The sequence below is a fragment of the Salvelinus sp. IW2-2015 genome, unplaced genomic scaffold (genome assembly GCF_002910315.2).
Source record: "Salvelinus sp. IW2-2015 unplaced genomic scaffold, ASM291031v2 Un_scaffold1568, whole genome shotgun sequence".
NCBI lineage: Eukaryota > Metazoa > Chordata > Actinopteri > Salmoniformes > Salmonidae > Salvelinus > Salvelinus sp. IW2-2015.
The window spans coordinates 255,987-268,499 of NW_019942996.1; the positions used below are offsets into that span (position 1 = coordinate 255,987).

At 44.3% G+C, this 12,513-nt stretch overlaps 2 protein-coding genes across 2 annotated transcripts in view; one reads left to right on the forward strand and one right to left on the reverse strand.

Moving 5' to 3' along the window:
• The first annotated feature begins 1,059 nt into the window (after nt 1-1,059).
• On the forward strand, nt 1,060-2,782 carry LOC112071284 (recoverin-like). Its single transcript, XM_024138753.2, has 5 exons — nt 1,060-1,315; nt 1,423-1,560; nt 1,671-1,821; nt 1,946-2,057; nt 2,209-2,782. The coding sequence occupies exons 1-5, from the start codon at nt 1,224-1,226 to the stop codon at nt 2,325-2,327; spliced, it is 612 nt and encodes a 203-aa protein (XP_023994521.1). The 5' UTR covers nt 1,060-1,223; the 3' UTR covers nt 2,328-2,782.
• A 296-nt stretch (nt 2,783-3,078) lies between these two features.
• The window catches only part of LOC112071280 (glucagon-like peptide 2 receptor), a 29,656-nt gene continuing 20,221 nt past the window's right edge, over nt 3,079-12,513 (reverse strand). The window contains exons 10-13 of the mRNA XM_070439333.1: nt 6,822-6,910; nt 6,593-6,731; nt 6,338-6,379; nt 3,079-6,223 (exon numbers count right to left, since the gene is read on the reverse strand). Coding sequence (XP_070295434.1) covers nt 5,858-6,223; nt 6,338-6,379; nt 6,593-6,731; nt 6,822-6,910 — 636 coding nt within the window. The 3' untranslated portion in view covers nt 3,079-5,857. The remainder of the gene's footprint in view (nt 6,224-6,337; nt 6,380-6,592; nt 6,732-6,821; nt 6,911-12,513) is intronic.

Genomic DNA, 12,513 nt, shown 5'->3' on the forward strand with positions numbered 1-12,513 from the left:
ACCGGGGGCAAACTACCTGCCCTCAGGGACACCTACACCACCCGATGTCACAGGAAGTCCAAAAAGATCATCAAGGACAACAATCACCCGAGCCACTGCCTGTTCACCCCGCTATCATTCAGAAGGCGTGGTCAGTACAGGTGCATTTGAGCAGACCGAGAGACTGAAAAACAGCTCTACAGCTCTTATCTCAAGGCCATCAGACTGTTAAACAGCCATCACTAACATTGAGTGGCTGCTGCCAACATACTGACTCATCTCTAGCCACTTTAATAATGAAAAATTTATGTAATAAGCGTATCACTAGCCACTTTAAACAATGCCACTTTATATAAAGTTTACATACCCTACATTACTCATCTCATATGTATATACTGTACTCTATACCATCTACTGCATCTTGCCTATGCCGTTTGGCCATCGCTCATCCATATTTTTTTATGTACATTATTATTCATTCCTTTACACTTGTGTGTATAAGGTAGGTGTTGTGAAATTGTTTGGTTAGATTACTTGTTAGAAACTACTGCATGGTCGGAACTAGAAGCACAAGCATTTCGCTACACTCACATTAACATCTGCTAAAAATGTGTATGTGACAAATAAAATTTGATTTGAACTCATTAAAATCTTTGAAATTGTTGCATGTTGCATTTATATTTTTGTTCAATATATACATATATTTATACATATAAAAACTTTTTTTTAACCTCAGTAATTGACAAATTACATTGCATACTTATGAATAATCACAGCTTGTGATAGTGATGACTCATGTTCATATGTGTTTTTTGCCTATCACTGAGTATCAGTGTAAAACAGGTAATACACAGACACCAATCTAATCAAACAGTATTAGACCATGAGGTTCCCTGCTGTTTAATCCCTATCCATTTCAATGTAGGTGTCAGTTGAGTGCACTGAAAATCACCAGCTGTGTGTACTATAATCTCCCCTACACCCAGTCTGGACCAATACCAATCTGTCTTCATTTAAATAGCAGAGAACAAGAGGGCCAGTGTTTGTTTCTGGTCAGAGCAGAGGTGCACCAGACTAGGAATGAGTGGGTCCCCTCACATGAGAGATCAGAGAAAACAAAGAGACTGTGGAAGACAAAGAAACTGATAAAGAACAAAGGAGGAATCGAGCAAAATAGAGCAACGGACAGAGAGGGAAGAAACAGAGAGAAAAATAGAGGACAACGATCCCGAAACACAGGAGAGATGGGCAACAGCAAAAGTGTCTCCCTGTCCAAGGATCTCCTAGAGGAGCTGAAARTGAACACCAAGTAKAGCGAGGAGCAGCTATGTACCGGGTACCTAGAACTTACAATTCTGGTCAAAATAAAGACACTTTATAYAGAGAAYGGTGTCATTTGAGACGTAGCTACTSTTTGATCCATCTTCATTTCATCCTCTATAGGTACCAGACCTTCCTGAGAGAGTGTCCCAGTGGGCGAATCAGCAAGCAGCAGTTTGAGGCCATCTACATCAAATTCTTCCCCGACGCAGACCCCAAGGCTTATGCACGCCACGTCTTCAGGAGCTTCGATTCCAACAGGTGATGGATGATATGATCATTACAACGTGTCTGCTAATTTGCACTGCTCTGCATAATTAGCACTTGTGGGATATAGAAACAGAGTAATTGAATGATATTGAACCCTGCAGTGATGGGATGCTGGACTTTAAGGAGTACATCATGGCCCTGCACTTGACCTCCTCTGGGAGGACCATACAGAAACTGGAGTGGGCWTTCAACCTGTACGACATCGACCACAACGGAAGCATAACCAAGAAGGAGATCCAGGAGATSGTCGAGGTCAGTTGTAGAGTCATTGRGAKATAGARGTGATGAAYTAGGTGTAAGAGATGAGATGWGGTKACATCATGTTTTGCGTGCTGCTCAAATCTCTATAATGATGAAAGAAACTTTCTGTTTATAGTCGATATTCAACATGATCTCCAGAGAGGACCAGAAGAATCTTCCTGATGATGAGAACACACCAGAGAAGAGGGCTGATAAAATCTGGGACTTCTTCGGCAAGAAAGAAAATGGTAAGCCTTGTTTTCATGTTTAAGAACCACTCAAAGAATAGTTCAAGAAAATCATGTATATTGTATTTTGATGAATGCATTTTGAGCTTATGTGCAATGAGCATTGTYAATATATCTATTATTGTATCTGTTAWGTGTTCTGTCCTTTCAGATAAGCTAACAGAGGAGGAGTTTATCCAGGGAGTGATGGAGAACAAGAACATCCTCAGACTGGTGCAGTTTGACCAGCCACAGAAGGTACAGGAGAGACTGAATGAGATGAAACATTAGCTGCTGACTACGCCATCTTTTTAACGTGTTTTTCACTTCAACTTTATATTTCCACGTTAGTCTCACTGGGACAAAATATTCACATCAAYAGAGACCTGAAGCTTGCAATTTTTGCTGTTAAGTTTGTAAAAGCACTTGTTCAAGTGTGCCGTTGGAACGGCACGTTTATGGGGTCTCTTTTGTTTACCGTATATACATTTMTATTATTTAGTAATCAGTAGCAGAGATTTGTTTCAAACACAAAATGTAATACAAAATTCCTTTTAATGTATATATTTTCCTTTAAGGATACATTTTAGATATGACAAATACATGATAATACCCACATCATGCACATTACTGTAATATATATCCTTCACACTGTACTTTGTCAAAGACCAATATTAGTATGTTCAATACCAACACTTACCTGTCAATGCTTTACTGTTTTGAGTGTATTAAATTATGTTTATATATCTGCCGCTAGTACCTTTATGTGATAAAGTTTCATTTGAATCATTTGATAGTTTTTCTGATAAAATTTACATAAATACAGCACCAGTCAAACGTTTGGACACACCAACTCATTCAACGTTTTTTACATATTTTTTGTACTATTTTCAACATTGTAGAATAATAGTGAATACATTTATATTAATAACAGGTGTGCATTGTTAAAACTTAATTTCTGGAATTTCTTTCCTTTTTAATGCGTTTGAGCCAATCAGTTGTGTGTGCTGACAGAGTAGGTGATATACAGACGATACCCTATTTGGTTAAAGACCAAGTCCATATTATGGAAAGAACTGCTCAAATAAGCAAAGAGAAATGACAGTCCATCATTACTTTAAGACACGAAGGTCAGTCAATCCGGAACATTTCAAGAACATTGAAAGTTTCTTCAAGTGCAGTCGCAAACCCATCAAGCGCAATGATGAAACTGGCTCTCATGAGGACGCCACAGAAAGGAAGACCAAGAGTTACCTCTGCTGCAGAGGATAAGTTCATTAGAGTTACCAGCCTTAGACATTGCACCCCAAATAAATGCTTCACAGAGTTCAAATAACAGACACATCTCAACATCAACTGTTCAGAGAGGACTGCATGAATCAGGCCTTCGTGGTCGAATTGCTGCAAAGAAACCACTATTAAAAGGGCACGCAATAATAAGAAGAGACTTGCTTGGGCCAAGAAACATGAGCAATGGACATTAGAATGGTGGAAATTTGTCCTTTGGTCTGATGAGTCCAAATTTGAGATTTTTGGTTCCAACCGCTGTGTCTTTGTGAGACGCAGAGTAGGTGAATGGATGATTTCCGAATGTGTGGTTCCCACCGTGAAGCATGGAGGAGGTGGTGTGATGGTGAGGGTGTACTTTGCTGGTGACACTGTCACTGATTTATTTAGAATTCAAGACACACTTAAGCAGCATGGCTACCACAGTATTCTGCAGCAATATACCATCCCATCTGGTTTGCGCTTAGTGGGACTATCATTTGCTTTTCAACAGGACAATAACCCAACACACCTCCAGGCTGTGTAAGGGTTATTTGACCAAGAAGGAGAGTGATGGAGTGCTGCATCAGATGACCTGGCCTCCACAATCCCCTGACCTCAACCCAGTGGAGATGGTTTGGGATGAGTTGGACCGCAGTGTGAAGTAAAAGCAGCCAACAAGTGCTCAGCATATGTGACTCGTTTCAGGAAAATAGGGTCACTACTTCACAGGAGAGCCGTTTGAACGTAAACTTGTATTTTTTTATCAAGGCAGAAATGCCTCCTCGAACAGTGAACTTTCATGTGCCTTAATAACAAACTTGTATGCCATCTGTAAATACACATAAAAATGTTAAATGACGAGCCTGGTTGGTTTAGCCACAGACAAAAGCAGCAACCTTCCCGCTAGCAATGATTGGCTGACATAATGAGTGGGCTGGACAAGCCGAGAGATGAGCTTGGATTGGTTTGACATATAGCACGCTTCTGTCTATCGAGTTTTGAAATCATTGGAATTTAAGTATAATAGCTAAGGACATGGAGAAAAAACTTCTGTCTCAAGATTACATATTCAAAGTAAGGGCACCCATGGTATCCGTGACAGGAGTCACGTCCATCCATGATGTATACGGGTAAGATAGTCTAGCTAGCTACATTTTCAGATATTACATGTTTCTAATTTTGAAAGAAAGTGGTTTCATTACAAGTTAAAGTGTACTGTTATCTAGCTAACGTTAGCTGGCTGGCTCGCTAGCCAAAGTTACGTGTATGATCTTATTATTCGTATCTCAGAGCCATTTMCTTGGCTAGTTATAGCCTAATGTTAGCTAGCTAACATTGAACCTGGTTGGTTAGCTACCAGCAGATTCATGCAGGGTGGTAACGTCATGACTTGGGATTAGCTAGCTAGCTAAACATTGAGTGGAGTCTTTTGTTAAGACATGTAGCTAGCTAYCTACATGTCTTAACAAAAGACTACACTATACAAGTAACCATTTTGGGTGCGTTCGTAAATTCAGTCTGGCCATCTACTCCGATTCCAGAGCACACTCGTCTGAGTGTGCCAGAGCGCAGAATAACTGATGAATTTAAGAACGCTGTTCAATATGGCCAGTGTCAGGAAACGTCGGTAAATAAATGTAATGAAATTGTTGCCAGCAGCACAGTTACAGTCACCAACGCTCTGGATAACATGAAAACATCCTAACCAGCTCTGCTAGGGCAAGTAAAATGGTCAGAGTTTGGGTGGGGGCTAAAGCTTAAGAGGGWGTGAACGATGCTGAATGGGGGTAGACAAAGAYGAGCTCTCCAGTAGGTACAAAAACATTCAAACGCCATTTTCTCAAAAGTGAGGTTATAACTTTGTCAACTTTCAAAGCAGAATTACTTTCCCATTGTTCCTCAAATGCAGTGTATGATATACAATTTTGTATCTCTGTGTCTCTGCTTTWATCATATGTAAAAAACACAATTTCAAATGTTGCTACATAAGACCGAATCAAGGCAGTCGGTTACCTATGTGCGAACTCCTTCAAGACTGTTGGAAAAGCATTCCAGGTGAAGCTGGTTAAGAGAATGCCAAGAGTGTGCAAAGCTGTCATCAAGGCAAAGGGTGGCTACTTTGAAGAATCGAACATCTAAAATATATTTTGATTTGTTTAACACTTTTTGGGGTTACTACATGATTTCATATGTGTTATTTCATAGTTTTGATYTCTTCATTTTTATTATACAGTGTAGAAAATAGTAAAAATAAAGAAACACCCTTGAATGAGTAGCTGTGTCCAAACTTTTGACTGGTACTGTGTGTGTTTTATGATTTAGTATTAAAATCATGGAACATTGCTCACATACACAATGATACACAAGGTACCATACAAAGAATATGTACAAAGAATCTGTACAAAGATACAACATCATTATTATACGCAAGAAGTGACCGTTGTCTGTCAAAGGACTTGAATCATATAGGAATGACTCCATCTATAAGGAGACGAGGCCCCGTAACAGTTCATAMCAGTCTGGAGAGAAAAGGAGGGTCCACAAGATGGAGGTCAGAACTCGCTCTCCTCCAGTATCTCCTCCATGGTTTCTCCCAGCGTCATCTCTCCGTCACTACCTGACAGACTCTTCCTGGTGTGGAACTCCAATCCTCCCATTTCTCTCCCCCTTCCTCTCCACCCTGCCACTGCCCCTCCTTCTCCCCCTCCTCCGTCCCCCTGCCAGGCCACCTGCAGCAGGTGTGAGTGTGTGGCAGGCCCACCCTCCTCCTCATATGATTTGCTCTGATGGGAGCGTCGGCCTCTGGAGCACTTCCACAGGTGTTTGAGGGGCGCGTCCCGGTAGTCAATACAGGGCGTGACCTGGAAGTGGTTAGTGAACCGGAAGAGCTGCCAGTGCTTCTTCAGCTCAGCCTGGAACTGGAGATAACAGATTTATGTTGGTGTTATATTTATTTATTATTTCCCATTATGATTTGTTAGCCTAACACTTAAGACTACAGTACATTTAACTGATAGTTTGTGGATAGCTACCTCTCCATTGGCGAAGCAGTACAGCACAGAAACCAAGAGTCCCTGAGAGAGAGGTATGACAATGATTGGCATTACTCTACTGGCTKATTTTCCATTGCATTTTTATCAGGACTAATTTCTCACACTAAAATATTGTTCTCAATGGGATCTGGGTGCTTTCTTTTCTATCCTCAACAGGAACACAAATCAATGGAAACATAATAAAACATTGTTATGTTCTTGTTGTGACATGCGGCCATTGTTCTCAGCTCTCACCTGGAAGGAGCTGAGGGTGAGGTTGATGACGTTCCTGGCATAGCGGGTGTTTCCCTCCACACACTCGTCAATCAGGAGAGTGAAAACCACCTCGTGGATTCCCAGTAAAGGGATCAGGACTAGTGTAGCCCTGGCCAAGCTTAGAGGAAAGGAAAGGCGTTATGGCATTCAGACAGTACTGAGGTTTTTACTCATGTAACAGATCAGTCACCCTTTTGAGCAACAGTACCTGTATCTGTAGTCTGTGAATCTCACTTGGTCTGCTTTTAACTTAGAGAGCAGCAACATTAGTATTTTGATGAATATGTAGAAAATGACCTGCAACACAAATCAATTAAACGTTTTTTTTCTGTAAAACAGTAAGACATGTCTAGGTTTTTAGTCTGGTGTGTCAAAACGGTGTCTTTAAGAACAGAATCCCCATCTTATTGTCATCASTGCACCCTAACCATTCTGCCCTATAGATATMCTTGTGACCACATATGACAACCACTGTTCTGGCTGAAGTCTATGTCACTTGGTCTCTACTGACTACCGATCTACACTTTGTCTCTACTAACTACTGATCTTACAGACAGCCCAAAATCAGTGTGAAATCAGTGAGAAATCACTGYAACGCTCAGGAGAACTGATMCCCCCAGTGTGTCAGTCTATATGGTTTGATGGATGATTTATCATTGTGTCACATTCTTAGGTATCAGTCCCCCTCCCCTGCCCATAGARGAGCACACGCACTGCACTCGTCCTGGAGAAGCTACCGGCGCCAAACAGTAGTGTGGAAGCGGATCCCTTTTGAGTTGCACGGGTCATCTCACGGTCAGGAACATGGAAGGCTTCAATTTGTTAGTAGGCCTAAGACGCAGATGTCAGCAGCAGGATAAACTCCAATCACAGGTAAAGACTAGTTAGTTAGCTATCCTGTTGAAACAATCTGATTTACATAATCTACATTCGTTATCAGCTGATAGCCCGCCCCTCTTTGCTCTCTCTTTGAGCAGAAGGCTATAAGCTTGCTTGCAATGGGATTTTTCAGAAAAGAAAGGRCTATGGGTGATCATCAAGGTGATCATCAAGGACAATAGCCACCTGAGCTACTACATGTTCACCCCGCTTCCATCCAGAAGGTGAGGTCAGTACAGGTGCATCAAAGCTGGGACAGAGAGATTGAAAGGCAGAAGTTTGGACACACCTACTCATTCAAGGGTTTTTCTTTATTTGTACTATTTTCTACATTGTAGAATAATAGTGGACATCAAAACTATGAAATAGCACATATGGAATCATGTAGAAAGCTAAAAAGTGTTAAACAAATCWAAATATATTTTAGATTTCAGATTATTCAAAGTAGCCACCCTTTGCCTGGATGACAGCTTTGCACGCTCTTGGCATTCTCTCAACCAGCTTCATGAGGTAGCCACKTGGAATGCATTTCAGTTAACAGTTGTGCCTTGTCAAAGTTAAMTTGTGGAATTTCTTCCCTTCTTAATGAGTTTGAAGGATAGCCCTATTTAAACTTCAGAACAGAAGAAATGGGAAAACTGCTGATAAGACCTGACAAAACAAGACGAAATGGCAACAGTGCCCCCCCCCAGAAGTTTACATACACCTGAGCCAAATACATTTAAACTAAGTTTTTCACAATTCCTTTTAATCCTAGTAAAACATCTCTGTCTTAGGTCAGTTAGGATCACCACTTTATTTTAAGAACGTAAAATGTCAGAATAATAGTAGAGATAATTATTTATTTCAGCTTTTATTTCTATCATCACATTCCCAGTGGGTCAGAAGTTTACTTACACTCAATTAGTATTTGGTAGCATTGCCTTTAAATTGTTTAACTTGGGTCAAACGTGTTGGGTAGCCTTCCACAAGTTTCCCACAATAAGTTGGGTGAATTTTGGCCCATTCCTCCTGACAGAGCTAGTGTAACCGAGTCAAGTCCTTGCTTGCACATGCTTTTCCCGGTCTGCCCACAAATTATCTATAGGATTGAGGTCCTATAGATAATTAAACTTCCGTACTATTGTGTGTACAGATGAACGTGGTACCTTCAGACATTTGGAAATTGCTCTCAAGGATAAACCAGACCAGTGGAGGTCGACAATTTWTTTTTGGTCTTGGCTGTTTTCTTTTGATTTTCCCATTATGTCAAGCAAAGAGGAACTGAGTTTGAATGTAGGCCTTGAAATACATCCAAAGGTACACCTTCAATTGACTCAAATGATGTCAATTAGCCTATCAGAAGCTTCTAAAGCCATTACATAATTTTCTGGAATTTTCCAAGCTGTTTAAAGGCACAGGCAATTTAGTGTATGTAAACCTCTGACCCACTGGAATTGTGATACAGTGAATTAAGTGAAATAATCTGTCTGTAAACAATTGTTGGAAAAATTACTTGTGTCATGCACAAAGTAGATGTCCTTACCGACTTGCCAAAACTTCAGTTTGTTAACAATACATTTGTGGAGTTGTTGAAAAACAAGTTTTCATGACTCCAACGTAAGTGTATGTAAACTTCCGACTTCAACTGTTCCTGGTTGACCGGAGTGTTGGCGGTCGGAACTCAGCGATGAGGGCTGGATCCACGGTGTTCCTAGAGAGGTCTCAGCACCTCTCCTCCGGGCCATAACCCTCCCAGTCAACCAGGTACTGGAATCTCCTGTCCTGAGGTCAAACACTCAGGAGGCGCCTCACTGTGTATGCCAGATGGCCGTCGATAAGACGGGAGACAGGAGTGGGCCTGGAAATAGGAGACAAAAMGCTGTGAGACAGAGGTTTAATCCTAGACACATGAAAAGTGGAACGTATACGGAGGGTGCAGGGCAACAGAAGATGAACAGCTGTGGTGCTAAGGACTTTAGAGATGGGGAAAGGGCCAATAAAGTGGGGGGAAAGTTTACGGGACTCCACCCAGAAGGGCAGATCCCGAGTGGGGAGCCATACCATCTGCCCGAGACGGTAGCGGGGYACCGGGGTCCGGTGGTGGTCCGCTTGTTGACGATACCTGAAGGTGGTCTTAAGAAGAGCGGACAGGGCTCTCTTCCAGGTACGCGGATGTACATCTGGGCCGAAGGTATGTTGACCTCTTCSTCTTGCTCAGGYAAGAGCGGGGGCTGATAACCCATGGAGCACTCGAAGGGCGAGAGACCAGTGGCCGAGCAGGGACGGGGATTCCGYGCATACTCCACCCACACAAGTTGCTGGCTCCAGGTGGTGGGGTTGGCCGAGAAGAGGCACCAAAGTGTCGTCTTCAGGTCATGAATGTCATGCTCCAACTGGCTGTTAGATTGAGGATGAAACCCKGAGGACAGGCTGGCCGACGATCCAGTGATGTTGCAGAACGCGTTCCAGAATCGGGACGAGAACTGAGGACCATGATTGGAGACTATGTCGACTGGAAGTCCATGAATTCAGAAGACTTACCATGAGTTAGGCCGTCTCCTTGGCTGAGGGTAACTTGGGAAGGGGGATGAAGTGGGCAACTTTGGAAAGCCTATCCACCATTGTAAGGATGGTGGMGTTGCGATCAGATGGAGGGAGACCAGTGACAAAGTCCAGGGATATATGGGACCAGGGGCGATGAGGAACAGGGAGTGGTTGGAGGCCAGACCGGAGCTTGCCGCAGAGTCTTATTCTGAGCACACACCATGCATGAGGCGATGAATGTTAGAAAACATAGTGGGCCACCAAAACCTTTGTCGGAGGAAGGCCAGGGTATGGCGGGASCCGTGACGGGAGGTTAGATTAGAGTAATGAGCCCATTCCAGGACCAGGGACCYGACAGAATCTGGGACAAACAACCGGTTAACCGGGCCCCTCAAGCCTAAACAGGAGGTAGGGAGGATGGTCTCTGGGTCAGACGGAGTAGCAGCGGAGCTATGCAAGCGAGAGAGGYCATCAGTCTTCACATTCTTGGACCCAGGGCGGTAGGAGATGGTGAAGTTAAAACGAGGGAACAGAGCCCAACAAGCCTGCCTTGAGTTGAGGCACTTGGCAATGCAGAGATAATCCAGATTATTATGGTCGGTCCACACTAGGAATGGATATTCCGCCTTTTCTAGCCAGTGACTKCATTCCTCCAATATCATAGTTCCTCTCCACGGGATTAAGACGATGGTTAAGGAAAACGCAGGGATACAGCTTTTGGTCCTGGGCAGAACGCTGGGACAGGACTGCCCCCACTCCAACGTCCGAGGCGTTGACCTCCACCACGAACAGATGGGACGGGTCCGGATGGATTAAGATGGGGGCTGTAGTGAACCGATGCTTGAGATCCGAAAACGCCCGTTCAGSAGCTGGGGATCATGTGAACGGAACCTTGGGTGAGGTGAGTGCAGAGAGGGGGGAAGCCAGGGTGCTGTACGCCTGGATGAAGCAGCGGTAGAAATGAGAAAATCCCAGGAAACATTGCAGCTGCGCTCTGGATGAGGTGTTGGGGCCACTCCACCACCGCTCTCACCTTGTCTGGATCCATCTGAATGTTTCCGGCAGCAATGACGTATCCCAGAAAGGAGATAGTGGAACGATGAAATTCTTACTTCTCCGCCTTGACAAACAACTGGTTCTCAAGGAGGCGCTGCAGGACTTGTCTGATGTGGAGAACATGCTCCTGAACTGAACGGAAAAAGACACGGATTTTGTCAAGGTAGACAAACACGAACTGGTTCAACATGTCACGGAGCACATCATTGACCAGAGCTTGGAACACTGCGGGAGCATTGGTCAGTCCGAATGGCATAACCAGATACTTGTAGTGCCCGCTAGCTGTGTTAAAGGCTGTCTTCCATTCGTCTCCTTCCCTTATCCGAATCAGATGCTAGGCATTCCGAAGGCCCAACTTTGAGAATACAGTCACCCCCTGGAGAGGCTTGAAAGCCGAGGAGAGGAGTGGTAGCGGGTTGCGGTTCTTTACCGTGATGTCTTTAAGGCCCCAGTAGACGATACACGGGCGCAGGGTTTTGTCCTTCCCCACAAAGAGGAACCCTGCGCCAGCAGGGGAGGAAGGACGAATGAACCCTGCCCCCAGAGAGTCCTCAATGTACCCTTACATGGTCTTGATCTCCGGACCTGACAAGGAATAAAGCCGCCCCCGAGGCGGTGTAGTGCCAGGGAGGAGGTCAATGGCACAGTCATAGGGTCAATGTGGAGGAAGAGATGTGGTGCGGGCCTTGTTGAAAACCTCCCGGAGGTCTTGATACTCCACAGGAATGGCAGAGAGAGCCGAGACTTTATCCAAGTCCGCAGGAAGACGTCCAGGGGCGGGCCGCGCCGCCTTGAGGCAATGCACATGGCAGAACGGGCTCCAACCCATGATAGAACCCATAGCCCAGTAAATCAGGAGGTTGTGCCTCTGGAGCCATGACAATCCTCTCCCTACTGCGTTCCCGTAGTCACCCATCGATCCTTATGGTCAAGGCTATGAGAGAGTCGAGGTCCAAGGGCAGTTCCCGGGCTGCGAGCTCYTCRTTTATTTCCTCCGATAATCCATGATGGAACATGTCGAACAGGGATCCCGGCTTTCAGGCACTATCGGCGGCTAAAGTGCGAAAGGGAGTYTTGACGRAATWGAAGTAGCTTCCGRCTCTRTCCCAGACAACGGAGAGTCGAACACCTTCCTTACTTCTGCCACAAAATRCTCCAGCCTAAGGKAAACGGTAGATTATTGCTCACACATCGCCGTAGCCCAAGCGAGTGCCCTCCTGGACATCAGCATTATAAGATACGCTATCTTAGAATCGTCCAACAGAAACGAAGAGGGCWGKAGCTCAAAAATGAAGGAGCACTGGGAGAGAAACACACGGCAGATTCCAGCATCCCCAGTGTTGCGCTTCAGYGGAGGMAAACGGGGTTCTCGGGAAGCCGGGGTAGGCTGGGAAGAAGCATCGCTAGTAGCGGGGTTACTGAGAGTCTGGGAGGCTTCC